This window comes from Aspergillus undulatus (genome assembly GCF_047715775.1).
Source record: "Aspergillus undulatus strain CBS 261.88 unplaced genomic scaffold BDV17scaffold_9, whole genome shotgun sequence".
Lineage (NCBI taxonomy): Eukaryota > Fungi > Ascomycota > Eurotiomycetes > Eurotiales > Aspergillaceae > Aspergillus > Aspergillus undulatus.
The window spans coordinates 657,863-676,029 of NW_027396613.1; the positions used below are offsets into that span (position 1 = coordinate 657,863).

Genomic DNA, 18,167 nt, shown 5'->3' on the forward strand with positions numbered 1-18,167 from the left:
AGCCGCCATGCGATGGCCGTCATGGTCCCCAAAACCACAGTCCGGTGATAACCATGACAATGGCGAAGAAAACAACAACAACAACAACAACAACAACTCCTGGCTTCCCTTCACAACAAACATAAACAGCGCCGGCTCCGACAAATCGACGCTCGACTGGGCGGCCTTCACTGAACCGCAAACCCTGATCTCTACTTTAATCCTCACCACCGGCATCCTCAGCGTCGCGCGCTTTTACCGCTCATACCTTCGCCGTTTCACCGATGCACCCAGTATCCCAACCGAGCATTTCCGCCGAAGAAGCGTTCTCGGCAAGGTGACGAGCGTCGGCGACGGCGACAATTTCAGACTATATCACACGCCGGGCGGGAGACTTGCGGGGTGGGGATGGCTACCATGGAAAAGGGTCCCCAAAGAGAAGAAGGACCTGAGGGGTAACACTGTACGAATAATTGAAATCAAATTAACCTCTGGTCGAACTACCCAGCTAACCAGCCATATACTCAAAGATCCACATCCGCCTAGCAGGCGTCGACGCCCCGGAACTCGCACACTTCGGGCGCCCCGAGCAGCCCTTCGCACGCGACGCCCACGACTGGCTAACAAGCAACCTCCTGAACCGGCGCGTGCGCGCCTACCTCCACCGACCAGACCAGTACCAGCGGGCCGTGGCAACGGTGTACATCCGACGTGCGCTGGACTTCCCGATTCCGTTCCGGCGGCGCGATGTCTCGTATGAGATGCTTAGGAAGGGACTGGCGACTGTGTACGAGGCTAAAATGGGCGCGGAGTTTGGAGGGGCGGAGATGGAGGCTTCGTATCGGAATGCGGAGTGGTGGGCGAAATTGAGGGGGAATGGGATGTGGAAGGGGTTTAGGCGGAACAAGGAGTTTGAGAGTCCGAGGGAGTATAAGACTAGGATTGGGTTGGAGGAGTTGGGAACTGGGAAGGAGGGGAATGGAAATGGGGTTGGGAAGAACGGCAACGGGAAGAACGGACATGGGAAGGATGCGAAGAAATAGAGGGGCGGGATATATTCGTTGTCATTTTGGTTTTGTATATCCGATTTCGCCTGGTTGTTATTGGAGCAGCCTTGATGCATTGGTTACCCACGGCTTCGGCGCTTGAAGAGATTATTATGGGATGAGCGAATGCCTTGTGAATGATATCATGATAAAGGTGCCTATTTCCAGTCATTAGGCGTAATATATAAATGCTAATCGTAACAGCCATTGCCTCGGCGTCAAGTAAACGGCACAGTATATAGTAAAAATACAACAATGCACCTAGAATATGGTGCAAGCCACAAATAGCTCAGCAGAACTTCCGCTCAAACTCCGCAAAGAGCTTCGGTGTAATCTCGTCACTCGAGTTACCTTCGACACGCCACAGACAGCCCTTGCGCTGGTAGTGTTGAAGCAGAGCCTTGCTCGTTTCTTCGAACTTATGAAGTCGTTGCCTCCACGTCTCTATTGAATCATCTTCTCTTTGAGTTAAAGGTTCCCCTGTCACATCATCTTTCCCGGGAACTTTGGGCGCATTGAAATCGGTATTGTACACCCTCCCAGACGGCTCATGTACCCAGCGCGACGCAATGCGAGAAAGTATTATAGAGGGCGGGGTGACTAGGTGTACGACGAAGTTTATTGGGACGAGTGAATCCAAGCTCGTAGCTTGGGAAGCTGTGCGAGGGAAACCATCAAGGATAAAGGAGGCTGAAGAGGAAATTGATGGTTTCGAAGATTGTGAGAGCCAGCCTCTTGTGTTGAATTCGGAGGAAATGAGCTTGAGGATCATAGAGTCGGGGACGAGGTTGCCTGCTTGAATAGTGGCTTCTGCCTCCAATCCTGAAAAGTAATATTAGTAGGAGCTCCGGGAGAGATTCTTCAACCAACGTACCAAGTGAGGTTTTGTTCCGGACATTCTCCCGCAAGAGATCGCCTGAGCTTATTGAAGCTAGTTCAGGGAATCTAGAAAGGAGTCTTTCGGTTTGCGTTCCCTTCCCCACACCCGGTGCACCGACGAGGATGATCCGTGCAGCTTTCTTGAGCTGCTTGACCGTGAGATTCATTGCAACCACCACCGTCTTAAATACGCGATATCGATTTGGGAGTAAGGCTTGACGGCTCAGCGACGCCTATTATAGTCGAACTTTACCTAGGAAAAACGGAAGCTTGCGTGGAATGGACTTGATCCTATAAGATCCCCATCGTGTCTCGAGAAAATGCGGTGGTATTATCGGTGATTGAGAATAGGTAAAGGGTCCTGGCAATTGTATAGCCAGCCCGTCAGAGAGAACTGATATCGAGATGAGGTTGGAGTGCAGAACGCCGAGGTCATATCTCATCAACCCGGGGAGAACAATGCTGAAATCCGCGGGGATTATGCGCGCCTGCTACTTTAGGAAGTCGGTGAGCTGCCGGGGCCTCGGTGTCTTCTCCGAACCAATTACAAGAAGCAGTAATCAACAATAGGCTCTCTGTCTAAATAAGCAGAATGGAAGATCTGAAAGACCCTACATGATATCCCGGGTTGTCGAGACAATAAGTAACTCAACCTCGAGCCTAATCACATGTATAAGTCAGAGTTGAGCACGCTTGGACGCTTGAACACCTTGGGTTCATGCAGTGTTGTTCCTCGGTTCAAGCAAGCGGTAGGAGTAAAAAGTCACATGATCTCACCGGCGCGTGCTCATCGCGTGCTCATCGCGTGTTCGCGTCGTCTGCGCGGCGATAACATTTCCGATAAAGGGATTGAAGCAATGAACTTGCGACAAGACAAACAATTACTCTCTGGACCCTCATTACGCTCAATATGATCCGCCAGGAATTCAACAGGATTGACCCCAAGCGAAGGGCTAACCTCAACTACAAAAAGAAGCAATTTGCAACACCGGTTTTCAAGCAGCAGGACTATCCCCACCGATTGAACTTCTACGACATACCACCGACTGCTGAGATTACACTTGAGCAGTTTGAGCAATGGGCAATTGATAGGTTAAAGAGTGCGATCTTCGGTAAATACCGTTCCATGTGTCACATTATTGACTTTGATAGTCCTCGCCGAAATCGAGGCATGTTCCTATCGAAACAAGACCGCTGCTGAGACGACGGAGCACATCAAACCCCTCCTTCAGAAGTTTCTCCCTCTTTCTTCAAACACATCATCTCGAGTCGGCGCCGAGGATCCCAGGCTTAAGAATGAACGGCAGAAAGACCACTACTCGCACTTCATCCTTCGCTTAGCCTTCGCGGGCACGGAAGACCTTCGTCGTCGCTTCGCGCGAGCAGAGACAATGCTCTTCAGATTTCGGTTTCAAGGGGACGACTCCAGAGAACGACGCGCATTTATCGATAGCTTGAACCTCGACTGGGAATCTGTGAGTGACGCGGAGAGGCAGGAACTCTCTGAGCACCTGATTTCTGCGACGCCAGGTATGCGACGCTCGGACGAGGAGACTTGGTACAAGGTGGACTGGGAAAAGGTACCGGAGCTGGTTGAAAGACGGTCTGTTTTTCTGTCAAAGGGCAAGGCATACGTGCCCGAGAGGGAACAGCTTAGCATGATCATTGCCGAATTCGCCGCACGGCTAGAGCGTGCCTTGGAGGTTTGTGCAGTCTGCTTCGCTACCTAATACTATGCTGTAAACTAACGAACCCCAGCTTACGAGTAGGGCTCTACCGCGACTAGATGAAGATGATCGTCTCTCCCCTATTCTCAGCCACTTATCCAAGAACTTCGGAAGCGCCGAGTCCGTGTATACCGAGGGCGAAGGGTTTGTGGACGGGGCTCCAATTACCGCCGCTAGCATTGATCCTCTTTCCCAACATTTCCCACTCTGTATGCGCAGCCTGCACATGTCATTGCGCGAAAACAACCACTTAAAACATTTCGGTCGACTTCAGTACAGTCTATTCCTCAAGGGAATCGGTTTGTCACTCGAAGAGTGCATTCTTTTCTGGCGCCAGTCATTCAAGGGCTTCACCGACGACGAATTCAACTCCCGATACAAATATAATATCCGCCACGTCTACGGAGATGTGGGAGGTGATGTCAACCGAAGGGGCCGCGGCTACCCACCGTACTCATGCCAAAAGATTCTCCAAGACTCGAGTCCTGGAGTTGGGCAAACGCATGGGTGCCCGTATCGCCATTTCTCCGTCGATAACCTCATTGGGCTTCTCCAATCCACCGGCATGCATGATAAGGACTTGTTGCGCGGAGTTCGAGAAGATGTTGAGAAGACTCGGTATCACATTGCATGCAACAGGGTGTTCGAATGGACTCATAAAACTGAGATCAAGCGGGCCAAAGAGGACGGTTCGGCGAGTGAAATCGACCTCGACACCATTGTTCATCCCAACACTTATTTCAAGCGCAGCTACCTCCTCAAACAGGCCGGCAAGGCACAAAGGAATGCCTAAAATTTGTCGCGAATCCACCACGAAGATATGTTTACGTCCTTTTACGGTGCCTGCGTTTCGCACGGTCTGCCACAAGGCACTGGCGTTTGGGAGTGGAATACGGTCGAAGATCAGTCAATGGATATAGTCAGGGTTCCAAAGTGTAAATTTAGTAAATAGGTCATTCTTAATTCAATTGATCTTAGATTGCCATAAATCGACTCCAAAGCTGTCATTGAAGGGAATGTGACCACAGCTGATTCCCAGTTTATCCAAAAGGATCGGAACGACCTTTCAAGACCAGGTGCCCAGCAACGGGCCATGATCGTTCTTCGCTCGACAGAAAAACAACTCCGTCACTGATTTGTCTCGAAGCTGAGTGTTGAGTCGGCGTTTTGAAGAAATTTGAAGAAAAGAGGAAAAAAGCACGCGGAAGCTGTGAATTTAAAGGGCACTAGCGTCATTTGCTACGGTGGCCGGGACTGACCCATCGTGCTGCAACCTGGCCTCAAACAGCTCCGACTCCCACAACACCGCTTCCCCCCGCATTATAGCCTCCGGACGACCACAGTTGCCGGCGTTTTCATTTTTGAATCAAGATTATGCTTGGAGCGTCCTTTGTGAGTGTATAAATTGTGTGATTGACGGATAATTGCTGTCGGTTTCACCCTTGTTTGTCCAGACTCCGCCATCCCCAGTTGATCTCCGATTATCCGGCAAGATGGACTACGAAGCCTTGAAGGACCAATGGAGTGATGTCGAGGACCGCGATGGTGTCAGACTGAGTTGGAACACGTTTCCAAGCTCTCGCATGGTAAGACTTGCTTGATATCGGCTTATCTTCTAGTGCTGAACCGTCAATAGGAAGCGTCCCGACTTGTCGTCCCCATTGGTGCTGTCTACACGCCCCTCAAGGAGCGGCCAGACGCTCCTCTTCTACAATATGAGCCGGTGACTTGCAAAGCGCCCTGTCGGGCGGTTCTTAACCCTTATGCGTGAGTACAGTGTCCGCCTGATAGGATGAATCTTCCTGCTAATATGTCCGAAGCAATGTCGACGTCCGCGCTCGCATCTGGATCTGCCCCTTCTGTCTGATGCGGAACCCTCTTCCTCCACACTACAAGGATATTACAGAGAGCACGATACCCCCAGAGCTCCATCCCATGAGCACGACCATCGAGTACCAGCTTGCTCGCCCCGCCCCCGCACCTCCCATCTTCGTATTCGTTGTCGATACCTGCCAGGAGGATGACAGCCTGAAGGCCGTGAAGGACTCGTTGATCATGAGCTTGTCTCTGTTACCCTCAAATGCTCTGGTTGGATTGGTTACCTTTGGCACAATGGTAAGAGCTACCCTGTGTTGAATGACACCCAGGACAAGTTGTTGATAAGTATTGCAGGCGCAAGTGCACGAGCTTGGGTACACCGAGTGTGCTAAATCCTACGTTTTCCGGGGCAGCAAAGATTACAATGCGAAGCAAGTCCAAGAGATGCTTGGCCTCAGCTCCGGAGTCCGCCCCAATATGCCAAACATGCCCCAGCAGCCTCCTCGCCCGCCACTTGGCGCCGCCGCACGATTCCTGTTACCCGTTCAGCAAGCCGAGTTCCAGATCACAAACATGCTTGAGCAGCTGCAGCGCGACCCCTGGCCTGTTGCAAACGATAAGCGCCCCTTGAGATGTACGGGTGTGGCTCTCAGCGTTGCCGTCGGACTCCTCGAATCCTCCTTCCAAAACGCCGGTGCCCATATCATGATGTTCACAAGCGGTGCGGCTACTGAAGGCCCGGGTCTCGTTGTTAGCCCTGAGTTGAAGGAGCCCATTCGTTCTCACCACGATATTGACCGTGACAACATCAAATACTACAAGAAGGCGTTGAAGGTGAGCTCTTCGATCTTAGCTCCAAATCTATTTTCGCTCTAACTCAAAACAGTTCTACGATGCGCTCGCCAAACGCGCCGCGAACAATGGCCATGTGATCGACGTTTTCGCCGGTTGTCTTGACCAAGTTGGTCTTTTGGAAATGAAGAACCTCGCGAACTACACTGGTGGTCACATGCTTCTCACCGACAGCTTCACCTCGTCACAGTTCAAGCAGTCGTTTGTCCGAGTGTTTGACAAGGACGCGAACGATAACCTTCTGATGGGCTTCAATGCATCCCTTGAAGTGCTCACCACAAAAGAACTCAAGGTAACTGGTCTCATTGGTCATGCCGTTTCTCTGAACAAGAAATCCAGCTCTGTGGGTGAGACGGAATGTGGTATCGGTAACACCTGTGCCTGGAAGATGTGCGGAATTGATCCCTCTTCGAGCTACGGCATCTACTTCGAGATTGCGAACCAGGGTGGTCCTGCAGCTGTGCAGCAAGGACCTCAGAGAGGCATGATGCAGTTCTTGACCTACTACCAGAACTCTTCCGGACACTTCCACCTTCGAGTCACCACGGTTGCACGGAACTTGAGCGGCCCCGCTGGAGACCCTACTCTTGCACAGTCCTTCGATCAGGAGGCCGCCGCCGTGCTTATGGCTCGTATTGGTGTCTTCAAAGCCGAAGTTGACGATGGTCCTGATGTCCTTAGATGGGTTGACAGAATGCTCATCCGACTCTGTTCTCGCTTTGCAGACTACCGGAAGGATGACCCAACATCGTTCCGACTCGAAAAGAACTTTACCCTCTACCCTCAGTTCATGTTCCACCTCCGCAGATCTCAATTCTTGCAGGTCTTCAACAACTCTCCTGATGAGACTGCTTTCTACCGCCATGTTCTCAACCACGAAGATGTCGGCGACTCTCTTGTCATGATTCAGCCAACATTGGATTCATACTCGCTGGAGCATGAGGGTAGTCAACCAGTGCTGCTGGATTCGGCTTCAATCCAGCCCGCCCACATTCTCCTGCTGGACACTTTCTTCCACATCCTCATTTTCCATGGCGAAACTATCGCCGAGTGGAGAAAGGCAGGATACCAAGACCAGGAGGGCTACGAGAACTTGAAGGCTCTCCTTGACCAACCGAAAGAAGACGCGAGGGTTCGTTATTCGACACATTCGCGCAAAACATTATTGACTGAAACTTAGGAACTCATCTCTGAACGTTTCCCTCTACCTCGGTTCATCGTTTGCGACGCTGGCGGTTCTCAAGCGCGTTTCCTCTTGTCTAAGCTTAACCCATCTACGACGCATACGACGGGAGGCTATGGCGGAGGTATGTCATCCCAGACGATTTTCACCGACGATGTCTCTCTGCAAACTTTTATGGATCACCTCATGAAGTAAGTCATCCCCTGCATCCCGATGGCGGCATCTGTGTTAACCCTGTAAAGGCTTGCGGTATCCGGAACGAGTTAAGTGTTGAGGTTAAGTAATGGCGATTACGAGAGCAACGGGCAGGTGACGGCGGTCCTCGGATCGTGTGTATCTTTAGCGGTTATTTGTTTCGCTTCGTTACCCCCAAATCTAGCAACTTTATTTAGATTCAATGACCAGATTCATACCTAAACTCCGTGTCTGGAAGCGTCCGCCGCGTGGATATCACGTGACTGACACTGTGCCCTACAAGCTTTCCCTGATCGGGCGACTCGCTTAGCCCTTAGCTCCGGAGGTGCGGCCCCGTCAAAATGTTCAACTTCGACTTCGAACCTTTTCTTTCTCTACACCAACCACCCAACAACACACCAAGGTAGATCGACAACCTTTCGCACTCGCCATGCGTAAGTATCATCTCCTTGGCTATGGCAACCCTGGCGACTAACATAAACCCATTGGGCAGCTCCCAAGTTCGACCCCAATGAGGTGAAGATCATGTAAGTTTTTCAAGTCGCGTACTCTCACAATATCAAGGCTGACAAGTTTGTAGCCACCTCCGTGTGACTGGTGGTGAGGTCGGTGCCCAGTCCGCTCTGGCTCCTAAGATCGGTCCTCTCGGTCTGTCTCCCAAGAAGATTGGTGAAGATATCGCCAAGAACACTGGTGACTGGGTAAGGAATCGCAATTCCGTTGGTATCAATGGGGTAGACGCTAATGCAGGCTTTTTTCTCTCTATAGAAGGGTCTCCGTGTCACCGTCCGTCTCACCATCCAGAACCGTCAGGCCGCTGTCTCCGTTGTGCCGTCCGCTTCTTCCCTTGTCATCAAGGCCCTCAAGGAGCCCCCTCGTGACCGCAAGAAGGAGAAGAACATTAAGCACACCAAGTCCATCCCCTTCGACGAGATCGTTGAGATTGCCCGCAAGATGCGCGACCGCTCTCTTGCCAAGGAGCTCAAGGGTACCGTCCTTGAGATCCTCGGTACCGCTTTCTCCGTCGGCTGCAAGGTCGATGGCCGCAGCCCCAAGGATGTCTCTGACGACGTCAAGGCTGGCGAGATTGACGGTATGTCCTGACTCATTTAGTTCATGTTCGAACGCTAATTGTCATACAGTCCCCTCCGAGTAAACAATGGGCGTGATTCATGGCGTTTTCAATAGCTACAGCGAATAGGATCATTGCTCTACCGGCTTCAAAAAAGGTTTACGATTCACGATTTAGGATTCCCACTTGTGTTCAATTTGAGATTTTCCTCAGCTTCACTGGACATGGTAGTCTTCAACACCTCCAAGCTTCATGTGGCTTGCCCCTCTGTCTCTTACCTTTGCAACACTCTGGCTCTTACCGTTCCTTCCCGCCTTCGGGCCTGGATTGAACACCTACCTCGTGGTATAGGCTTATTTTGCGCAAAGAAGATCAACGACCCTCTACTCACCGCGGTATTTTTGGGTGAAGTTCGCTTCGCCTGTGGATACAGTGGTCCATTTCATCGGTCTACATCTCGTAACCATACTATCTGCTTAGTAGCTAGCTCTGTATAAACCAATGTCACTTTTCTTCCTCGAACCTTGTCCTCAATAATCCCGTTCTTAAGACATGTCAATGATAAATGCCGCCATCCCGGAGTCAGCGTGGCTTTGGTCGCCGCGATACATTTAATCTGCATTAGTGCCGTTGGCATGCCAGGGTGTGCTGCAGGCTGCGCAAGGTTGGGTTCGAACTTTATCGAATCAACGAGGCATAGTCTGTTGCGATCGAGTACAGAACACTCTGTAGTCAACGCCAGGGCCTCGTGCGCTTCGCCGAGGCTAGCAACGGACGCGGAACGAAACTGGCAGTTTTACTGGTCAATTGATGGATATATATAGACGGACCTAGCGGTCGGTGGACGTCGACGTCAGTGCTCAACTGCTCAATATTGGAGTCTCATAATGCGGCGACCTGCGGAGTTGTACATGGGATTGTTGACGCGATACACCGATATGAGGATCACCAGGACTACTGCCGGCCAAGTTCCTGTGCGACGCGGAGCCGCCGAGATGCAAGTTTCCTGTTCGTCTGTTACTGTTTTGTTTGATATTGGCTTTTCATCAAGATGATTGGGTTTGGTTGGTATTTCGAGCAGCCTTGGAATGTCCAGGCAGCAGGTATATACTACATCCAGTTCGTATAGAAACTGCTTCCTCAAGGATGTATCCTACTTTGTATAACACAGACCGCCCTATGTTGCATGATCATCGTTGCTCATGTAAAAACTCCAGAATCAATCAGGGTTCAAAATAAGCAAAGTTTGTCGATCTTCATATTGATAGCTCGTGACTTTTTGCCTTCGGTCGGCCTTCTAACCAAACGCACAGAGTTGATAGGTGATAGAAGGCAACTCCTTGGTATGGTGCTTGGGTGATTTAGGTACGAAGGTACATATCTATTTCGTACTTTGATACCTTGATAGCAGCGGTTGTTTCGTCCTGCATCGCGCGTGTTTGCCTCGAGTACGATATTTCGAAGCAAACAATATATTTTCAAGCGACCTGCAAATTGGTCTTATCAACCTGTCGAATGTCACTGTGTCAGCCATGTACCGGTGACTAACGCAGCATGGTTGAACCGAAGCAATCTTCACGGCTGCTTATTTTACCTCAGCCCAGTTGGCGAAGATATTGGCTGCATTACATTTGCGTCTGAGTTCTTTTCTTTGTTGCACTGCTGCTAGGCTGCCACTCAGTACTGGCGCTCGGAACAGTGCGAGATCGCCCTGATCAGTCTTGGCGCCACTGGGGGCTTGGACTTGGACCACTGACGTCCAGCAGCAGCCTCTGCCCCAATGCCTATCACTCCAGCTGGGTTCCAGTCTGGCCGTTGGATCGTCGTTTTCAGCGGGACGGACGGATGATTCGAGTTTCCGCTGAACACCATTTGACAATTTACTCTGTTAAATCATATAATCCAGCTGAGGATGTGTTGCATCTGTGATCTCGCAAGTGGCTAAACACGTTAGCAGATCCTGGCGTCTCAGCCTCCTCAACGACTACTGCCCGCCCCATCACAGCTCCCCAATCCGGACAGCCTGTTTGCTGGCTCCACTGCCGGCGGTCCCCTTATCCACCGCCCTTATCCAATATGATCCAGACTCAGAGATGGTGCTGCACCCACTCAGCTGCCGCAACTCTCCCGCTCTAGACCGTCATTGGTGTCTGCCGCCGCTCACCATCGAGATTTCTCCCCCACCACAAGCCACCCCCCCTCCAAGTGGGATCCGCCCAAGAGAGTCGATGAGAGCTGGCGTTTGGGAGGCTCCGCTCGTCCAACCTCCAAATCTCCAATGCTGAAGTTCTCGACTGGATGGTTGCCAGTCGAGCACCTCATCGTCTCGGAGGACACTGAGTGTGGTGCTGATCTGGCGAGTTCAGAGTGCAGACTGGCCTGCCATCTGAGACATCCCAGTCCTCCATGACAATCAGCACAGCCAGTTTTATATGTGTTTCGCCTACCCCAGACTTTGCAACTAAACCAAGGATCCGAATCCGTTCATTTATCAAGACTTTATTAAAGTTACTCGCTTCCTTCCCCTTTCCTCTCCTCTCCGCTGACCGTTGGGATCATCTCCGCCCAAACGAGCTCCTTGCGTCCGCCTTCAGCTTGTTTTCTCTTAGCACCGCTAACTATAAGCATGGCATGAGTTATTATTATTTATTTCAAATATATCTGAGAGAGACACCGGGTGAGATAAGTAGTAGTAGAACGAAAAAGAAAGAAAAGAAATTAATATACATAAAAAAAGTAAACCAGAAAAAAACCAAAGCAGAGTTGAGAGGATCAGCGACTGGTGCCATGTCCAGCCTTTTCCTCCACTTCTCGCTGAGCGCAGTCCACTTTCCTTCCTCCCGATCTTCATCTTTTGTTTGTGATTCGTATTTATTTCTCTCGATATTATACCGACCCCGGTTCTTATCCTGATTTTTGTCCCTCTTCCCTCTTTTTTTGTTTCTCGTTTTGCTTCCAGCTGCTTCCCTCTCTCGCCAACCGTTTCTTCCTGCGGTGGCTCATCACCAGCATCAGCATCAGCATCAGCATCGGCATCCACCATCCAGCATTGCTGCCAAGCGCCTCCTGTCTTGTCGCTGATCGTGTCTTGCGGGCGCCTGCGTCACGACTCCTCCGACTAGGGCTGTGACTCTTGATCCCTTCCCACTCCCTTGCATCTGCTCTACTCGTCCTAGCAACTAGCGCCTCTCCGAGCGGATTGTCTGCGTGTCTTTTCCTCGTCCTCTGGAATCCGGCGCTTACATACAAGCATACCTTTGGTCGCTCCGCTCCTCCGTCATTCACTTTCCGACAACTTCCTCCTCGTCCGCCCTGGATCGGTCCTTTGTCGCTTTCTTCAGCCTGTCACCTCTGCCCGCGTTCATGTCGAGCCCTGAGACAACCCGTGGGGGGCGTTATTGAGCATCAAGCGAGTTGGCCCGACCCAGGATGAGGTGTAAGAAGCGTTTCAAAAAGGATGCTCGCTGTCGATAAATCCGATTTGAATGTCTCTCGACTCTTTTGACCGCTGTCTCTGTCTTGGGTCGTTGTCTGAATTCCATTGAAGTTTATCCTCCACCTCCGACGTTGTTTTCGTCATTATTCTCCTCACCTCCTCTCTGTCGCTCTTTTCTCCGACTGACAATCTCTCTACTACCTAATATTGATACATACTCTTCCTCGGTACCGGTTGCGTGAGCTCCGCGCGAATAGTACGGTGGATTCAAGCAACAGCGAAGGTGCCAGGGCTCAATATGTTACCCTCCGTGGCGCCATTTCCGCCAGTCCAACCACATCACCACCTCAATCGATATCACGAACCCGAATCCCTCAATGGACCATATGGTTTGGATAATTCGTTCGACGCGTCCTTTCCGAACTACGACTTTCCAAACAACAATCCGCTCCAGTCGGTCCCTCGAACTCGATTACAATATCCTCATCCCGTCCAGCGGTCCGACCTCCATGATCCTACACAACCCGCGGCGTTGGCGCTGAACAATGTTGGAGAGCATGCGTTGAGAAGGAAAACACCAAATGGGACGCTGGCGGCTGGATACGATGGAACACCAGGGGATATGACTATCCAACCTCCAGCGACGAAGCACATATTGGTTTCTCAGTTGGATTCAGGTCACCTGGCACCTCAGGCAGGCTTTCCGATCGACCCCTGGCAGCAATCCGCGCCCGATCAATCGTCCTCCGCGCAACCGTTGAACTTCCCGCCGCTGCACAAAACCGATTTAAGTCGAGGCAATGCTGGGCCTGATGAGTTGGCTCAAGGGTTCAATGGGATTAGTTGGATTCGATCGCTCAATGCCGCACCTGGCATGGACTCTGTGCTCAATCAAACGTTACCGGTACAGCCATCACAACAGCGATTTTACTGGCAGAACGGGGCATATGTGCCTACTGTGTTACCGGCTACTTTGCAACCATGCGTTGGACCCACAGCTTCCGCAGGCACTGGACCATACGGGCCATACTGGCCAGATGGTGCCTACATTCCGTATCGTCCTGCGGCGTTCCGTGAACCCCGTCTCAACGCTCAAGCCCCATTTGGGAATCCTTTTCGACATCCGGGCCCTCAGTTCTTCGACGCAGGACAGCAGTCTTATAAAGTCGGCTCGACTCCGTCGAATCATCTCGAAACCGGCGATTGGAATCAGAATCCTTTGGGTGTGTTTAAGCACGATGGATCCATGAAAAACAACTTTCCCCCGCGCCATTCGGATCAAAAGCCTTTCGATTCCTTGAATAACCAACGCGTACTGCCCTTTCATACCCGTCACCAGAGCAATTCTGGATCCGGCTTCTCATCTCGCCCGCCATTGCATGAACCTTCAGCGTCATGGTCTGGTGCTTCTGGAAGCGGCGGTTACCAAAATACGGGACCAGTCCCCAGTTCCCGGGTAGGGAATGCAGAATTCAAGGAGAAGGTATTGTCGTGGGCGCATGGCGTATATGTCGATCTTCTCGCCTCCATCCACCGAGCACGCCGAAATAGTGCTTCGAACGCGACTCAGGACGGCCAACAACGGGCCCTGAAACCTAGTATCTATCCTAAACCACCACGCCAACCAGGCCTTGATTTCTCTCACACGACAGCGCCTGAATTTACTCGGCATAATAGCTATCCGTCAAGCCAGTATGATTTCCTAGCATTGAAGCTTTTCTTAATTGTGCGAACTGGGCATGATACTAATTTAGATAGGGGCCATCATTATTCTACTTCACAACTTCAACCGACGAGTAACCACTGGGTCGAAAGATTACGGCATTCGGGCCGTATGAACTCCATATCCGGCATTCCCAATTCTTTTAATGAGAATACGACTGTTGTTAATGCGGCGTCTTCGTTAGAGTTGCTGTCACATCTTTGCATGGAAAGTGGCTGGGAGTGGATTGATGGCATGCTACTTGGCGGATGTCTGGCTTATGGTCTAGGTGATTACAACAAGGCTTTGCGATGGTATTCGAGGATCACAGATCGTGACGCAGCGTGAGTATACGGATATTGTGTTTCGAATATTGATCAAGCTGACTCGATTTTAGACATGTCGAAGCAATTTCCAACCTGGCAGCCACACTCCTAGCCCTCGACCGACGCGAAGAGGCACTGCAGCACTGGCTCCGAGCTGTCAAGCTGCGACCGAGTTATTTTGAAGCCGTTGAGCATCTCATTGGACTTTTATGCAGTAGCCAGCGTGGGAAGGAAGCGGTCAACATTATCGACTTTGTGCAGAACTCTCTACGTTTATCAAAGAACGGTGACTGTTTCAAAGCCGACGAACATGCGAGCGAAACAGAGAGTGATGCAGAAAGCCGGGTTTCTAGCGCGTCTGATCTGGGATCCTACGACAAAGCTGCCTTTGATTACGACGATGATTTTGGAAGGCCGCCCTTCGGTAATCGCCAACCTGGTGAAGCTGCCGCTGCTGGGTACGGCTCCAGCGGTTACTCTGTTCCTGGCTGCGACAATGGCCGCATACTCGCGCTTGTTCACGCTAAAGGAAATATGCTGTATGCCTTGGGTGACTATGCGGCTGCGGCGTCAGCCTTCGAAGATGCGATCCTTATTGGGGCCGGACGGAAGCGTCACGGCATGCAAAGTCTCATCAAGCAGATTTTTGCGTCATTCTCTCAAGGATCGCGCAGCGGTTATACGGGGACTGACCTTCATGACCCGCAGGAGACCATCTTGCTTTATCCGGATAAAGCGCTGCAGACGTCAAAGCTCGTCTTCGCCCCCTGCGGGACGCCTCCAGGGATCAAATATGTTCCAGAAGGCCTCGCAAGAAAGGCAGCTTTGTCTACCACAAGCAATTCGTTACTCTCGCTGGCGAAGATATACCAGGATGGCATGTCGAGCACTCATAAGAATGGTGCTTCTCGGTCCGCACCTGGTGTCCGAGATATCCTCGCACTATATTACTTGTCGCTTTCACTTCAACCGAGCCCGTCTACAGCCAACAACGTAGGCATTTTACTTGCCGGTATCCACAACAATGCCCCTGGAAAAGGCGTCGCGCGTTCCAACGGTGAGATGCAACATCCCGAAATACCTGGTGTCATCCCTGGCACCGGAGTATCTCTGGCTCTTGCGTACTATAACTATGGGCTGCATCTCGACTCGCGCCATGCACACCTCTACACTAATCTTGGAAGTCTGCTGAAGGATATTGGTCAGCTACAGGCAGCAATCCGTATGTACGAGCAGGCTGTTCAGTGCGATGGCAACTTTGATATTGCGCTAGCGAACCTCGCAAACGCAGTTAAGGATGCAGGACGAGTCAACGACGCAATCTCATACTACAAGCGTGCCGTCAAAGTGAACCCGGACTTTGCAGAGGCAGTGTGCGGGCTGGCCAATGCGCTCAACTCAGTATGCAATTGGATGGGCCGCGGAGGCATCTCCCATTCGTTTGGCTTCTGTGATCGTTGGCATGTGGACGACCAGGGCATGCTCCGTGACCCGTCCAGTGTTGACCCTGGAACCGGTTGGATCAAACGAGTGGTTGATATTGTTGATAGGCAGCTCAAGGAAGGCGAGGTTTGGGGTCGCGGCGTCTTGACACCGAGCACGATAGAACAATTGTGCGCGCAGCTGATCCCAGGTATGGAAGGCCGCCGTCGGTCTGCGGCTGGAACCCTGGCTGTAATGCTCCAGTCATGGGCTGGGCAGAAGTGGGAAGGTTCTCGCATTGTTAAGCTCGTGGAACGCGTGATTCGGTCCATCACCTGGCGATGGTACCAGGATCGGTACATCTGTGGGAGGGAGTATCCTTCATCCAAGTACCGACGGCCGCAGCTGCCTTCCGGTCTATCGGCACCCAATGCACCTACTGTGCTCCCGTTTCATACATTTACCTGCCCGCTTTCCGCCAAGCAAATTCGTCATATCTCTCAGCGAAATGGGCTTCGCATCTCTTGCTCAACTCTGCGGTCTCCGTGGCTCCCATCGACGGTCTACCCCCCACCGCCTCCTCCAAATCCCTATCTCAAGGTCGGATACGTGTCGTCTGACTTCAACAATCACCCGCTTGCGCATTTGATGCAGTCGGTCTTCGGGTTGCACAACCCGACCAAAGTCAAGGCGTACTGTTATGCTACAACTGCAAGTGACAAGTCCATTCACCGACAGCAGATCGAGAGGGAGGCACCTGTGTTTCACGATGCAAGTGGGTGGCCCGTCGAACGGCTCGTGAGGCAGATCGTCGATGATGGAATCCATATCCTGATCAACCTCAACGGCTACACGCGAGGCGCGCGTAACGAAGTCTTTGCTGCGAGACCGGCCCCCATCCATATGTCTTTTATGGGATTTGCTGGAACACTGGGCGCGGAATGGTGCGACTACATTCTCGCCGATAGGCTGTCAATTCCTCCAGAGACGCTCTCACCTGGTAACCGCAATACTAGAATCGAGGACCGACCTCTCGAAGAAGACCACGGCGAGGAGACCGAAAACTGGGTGTACGGGGAGAAGATTGTCTTCAGTCGAGATACGTTCTTCTGCTGCGATCACCGGCAAAGCGCCCCTGATGCGAGAGACCCTTATATTGCTTGGGAGCAAGAGCAATCGAGACGCTGGCAAATGCGCAAGGAATTATTCCCTCATCTCAGCGATGATACCGTCATTTTAGGAAATTTCAATCAACTCTATAAGGTAACCTCCCTTCACCTCCCCTACTTCCGCGCCAAAAAATGACTAACATATTTCCAGATTGAGCCAACAACTTTCCGGACCTGGCTGCGGATATTGGCTAAAATTCCGAATGCTGTCCTTTGGCTTCTCCGATTTCCCGACCTTGGAGAACAAAATCTCCGGGAGACTGCTGTAGCTTGGGCAGGTGAGCAGATAGCGTCTCGGATCATCTTTACCGACGTTGCGCCTAAGAATACTCACATTGCGCGGGCGAAAATCTTGGACCTGTTCCTTGATACACCGGAGTGCAACGCGCACACGACGGCGACTGACGTTTTGTGGAGTGGCACTCCGCTGTTGACACTCCCACGGTACAAGTATAAGATGTGCTCCCGCATGGCAAGCAGCATCCTTAGCAGCGCGCTTCCCAACACCGTATCTGGGCAGCAGGCTCGTGATGAACTGATTGCCAACTCTGATGACGATTACGAAAACAAAGCGATCAAATTGTGTCGGAGTATATACTACCGACCCGGAGGAGAAGGCCGAGCCAGAGGCAGGTTGTTTGAGCTCCGCAGAATGCTATTCGAAGAGCGATGGAGAAGCTCCTTGTTTGATACCGGCCGTTGGGTCCGTGACTTGGAAGAAGCATATGAGCGAGTGTGGAATCAATGGGTGACTGGCGAAGAGGGTGACATATGGTTGTGATGCGCGATATACCCCCATGAGCGTTGTACTTGGTTTGGATTTCCTTTTGTCATTTTTCTTTCTGTTTTGAGTCTTGTTTGTGCTATGACTGTATAAGGCCTTATCTTGTCTACGGTCTCGATTTGACGTTTGTGGAACTACCTCACATATGACCTTCCCTGCCTGTAGGGATCGTATTTGCATACTGGCGTTGGATGCGATGGGAGCCTTTGCTACGCGAGCGGCTTACAGAACGATGATATGAATCGGTATACCTTAAATATGGCAGGATAGGCGTTTGGGATCGGACTAGACACTCTTTCACACGGATACCACTGACGTACAATGCATGTAATTGTGTCTCTGATTGGATAGTAATTGACTTACACCATTCTGCTTTGAAAGACAAGTGAGATAGCAGCTGAGTTCATCTGAAGTGGCTTTGTTGGGACGAGAATTGGAGATCTACCTAGCCTAGGCGGTCTGCGGTGGAAGTTTCGGCGCCTCCTCCAGTTCATTCGAGCTTCAGTCTACGCTTTCAACTTTTACTCTACTCATACCATATCTCTTACTTGCTCTCATTTTTTTTTTTTTTTTTTTT

The 18,167-nt window shown here is 51.3% G+C and overlaps 7 protein-coding genes across 7 annotated transcripts; 6 read left to right on the forward strand and 1 right to left on the reverse strand.

Moving 5' to 3' along the window:
• Positions 1–7: 7 nt before the first annotated feature.
• BDV17DRAFT_288797 (thermonuclease family protein) lies at positions 8–1,022 on the forward strand (the record flags this gene model as incomplete). The annotated part of the gene is made up of 2 exons (XM_073761495.1): positions 8–442; positions 510–1,022. 2 exons carry the CDS (start codon positions 8–10, stop codon positions 1,020–1,022), a joined length of 948 nt encoding a protein of 315 aa, XP_073618572.1.
• A 160-nt stretch (positions 1,023–1,182) lies between these two features.
• BDV17DRAFT_256346 (adenylate kinase ADK2) lies at positions 1,183–1,921 on the reverse strand. Its single transcript, XM_073757063.1, has one exon. The coding sequence runs from the start codon at positions 1,795–1,797 to the stop codon at positions 1,315–1,317; it is 483 nt and encodes a 160-aa protein (XP_073618573.1). The 5' UTR covers positions 1,798–1,921; the 3' UTR covers positions 1,183–1,314.
• Positions 1,922–2,581: 660 nt separating this feature from the next.
• On the forward strand, positions 2,582–4,479 carry BDV17DRAFT_242040 (DNA primase subunit PRI2). The gene is made up of 3 exons (XM_073755985.1): positions 2,582–3,004; positions 3,057–3,607; positions 3,663–4,479. Exons 1-3 carry the CDS (start codon positions 2,815–2,817, stop codon positions 4,422–4,424), a joined length of 1,503 nt encoding a protein of 500 aa, XP_073618574.1. The 5' UTR covers positions 2,582–2,814; the 3' UTR covers positions 4,425–4,479.
• Positions 4,480–4,909: 430 nt separating this feature from the next.
• Positions 4,910–8,056, forward strand: sec23 (GTPase-activating protein SEC23). Its single transcript, XM_073757064.1, has 7 exons — positions 4,910–5,217; positions 5,268–5,398; positions 5,452–5,746; positions 5,804–6,283; positions 6,336–7,433; positions 7,482–7,675; positions 7,727–8,056. Exons 1-7 carry the CDS (start codon positions 5,125–5,127, stop codon positions 7,749–7,751), a joined length of 2,316 nt encoding a protein of 771 aa, XP_073618575.1. The 5' UTR covers positions 4,910–5,124; the 3' UTR covers positions 7,752–8,056.
• On the forward strand, positions 8,057–9,335 carry BDV17DRAFT_256351 (60S ribosomal protein uL11). Its single transcript, XM_073757065.1, has 5 exons — positions 8,057–8,113; positions 8,173–8,206; positions 8,260–8,380; positions 8,448–8,772; positions 8,822–9,335. Exons 1-5 carry the CDS (start codon positions 8,110–8,112, stop codon positions 8,833–8,835), a joined length of 498 nt encoding a protein of 165 aa, XP_073618576.1. The 5' UTR covers positions 8,057–8,109; the 3' UTR covers positions 8,836–9,335.
• On the forward strand, positions 8,880–9,335 carry BDV17DRAFT_242142 (uncharacterized protein). Its single transcript, XM_073755986.1, has one exon. The coding sequence runs from the start codon at positions 8,976–8,978 to the stop codon at positions 9,246–9,248; it is 273 nt and encodes a 90-aa protein (XP_073618577.1). The 5' UTR covers positions 8,880–8,975; the 3' UTR covers positions 9,249–9,335.
• A 2,740-nt stretch (positions 9,336–12,075) lies between these two features.
• Positions 12,076–17,658, forward strand: BDV17DRAFT_242184 (UDP-N-acetylglucosaminyltransferase). Its single transcript, XM_073755988.1, has 3 exons — positions 12,076–14,233; positions 14,287–16,900; positions 16,958–17,658. Exons 1-3 carry the CDS (start codon positions 12,486–12,488, stop codon positions 17,585–17,587), a joined length of 4,992 nt encoding a protein of 1,663 aa, XP_073618578.1. The 5' UTR covers positions 12,076–12,485; the 3' UTR covers positions 17,588–17,658.
• Positions 17,659–18,167: the final 509 nt, after the last annotated feature.

Coding starts and splice junctions, on each gene's coding strand:
- BDV17DRAFT_256346 (XM_073757063.1), bottom strand. CDS start 1,797: ATGATCCTCAAGCTCATTTCCTCCGAATTCAACACAAGAGGCTGGCTC.
- BDV17DRAFT_256351 (XM_073757065.1), top strand. Junction 8,207..8,259: donor CCCAATGAGGTGAAGATCAT/GTAAGTTTTTCA, acceptor ACAAGTTTGTAG/CCACCTCCGTGTGACTGGTG. Junction 8,381..8,447: donor CCAAGAACACTGGTGACTGG/GTAAGGAATCGC, acceptor TTCTCTCTATAG/AAGGGTCTCCGTGTCACCGT.
- BDV17DRAFT_242040 (XM_073755985.1), top strand. CDS start 2,815: ATGATCCGCCAGGAATTCAACAGGATTGACCCCAAGCGAAGGGCTAAC. Junction 3,005..3,056: donor GGCAATTGATAGGTTAAAGA/GTGCGATCTTCG, acceptor TGACTTTGATAG/TCCTCGCCGAAATCGAGGCA. Junction 3,608..3,662: donor GGCTAGAGCGTGCCTTGGAG/GTTTGTGCAGTC, acceptor AACGAACCCCAG/CTTACGAGTAGGGCTCTACC.
- BDV17DRAFT_242142 (XM_073755986.1), top strand. CDS start 8,976: ATGGTAGTCTTCAACACCTCCAAGCTTCATGTGGCTTGCCCCTCTGTC.
- BDV17DRAFT_242184 (XM_073755988.1), top strand. CDS start 12,486: ATGTTACCCTCCGTGGCGCCATTTCCGCCAGTCCAACCACATCACCAC. Junction 14,234..14,286: donor ATCACAGATCGTGACGCAGC/GTGAGTATACGG, acceptor ACTCGATTTTAG/ACATGTCGAAGCAATTTCCA. Junction 16,901..16,957: donor ATTTCAATCAACTCTATAAG/GTAACCTCCCTT, acceptor ACATATTTCCAG/ATTGAGCCAACAACTTTCCG.
- sec23 (XM_073757064.1), top strand. CDS start 5,125: ATGGACTACGAAGCCTTGAAGGACCAATGGAGTGATGTCGAGGACCGC. Junction 5,218..5,267: donor CGTTTCCAAGCTCTCGCATG/GTAAGACTTGCT, acceptor AACCGTCAATAG/GAAGCGTCCCGACTTGTCGT. Junction 5,399..5,451: donor GCGGTTCTTAACCCTTATGC/GTGAGTACAGTG, acceptor ATATGTCCGAAG/CAATGTCGACGTCCGCGCTC.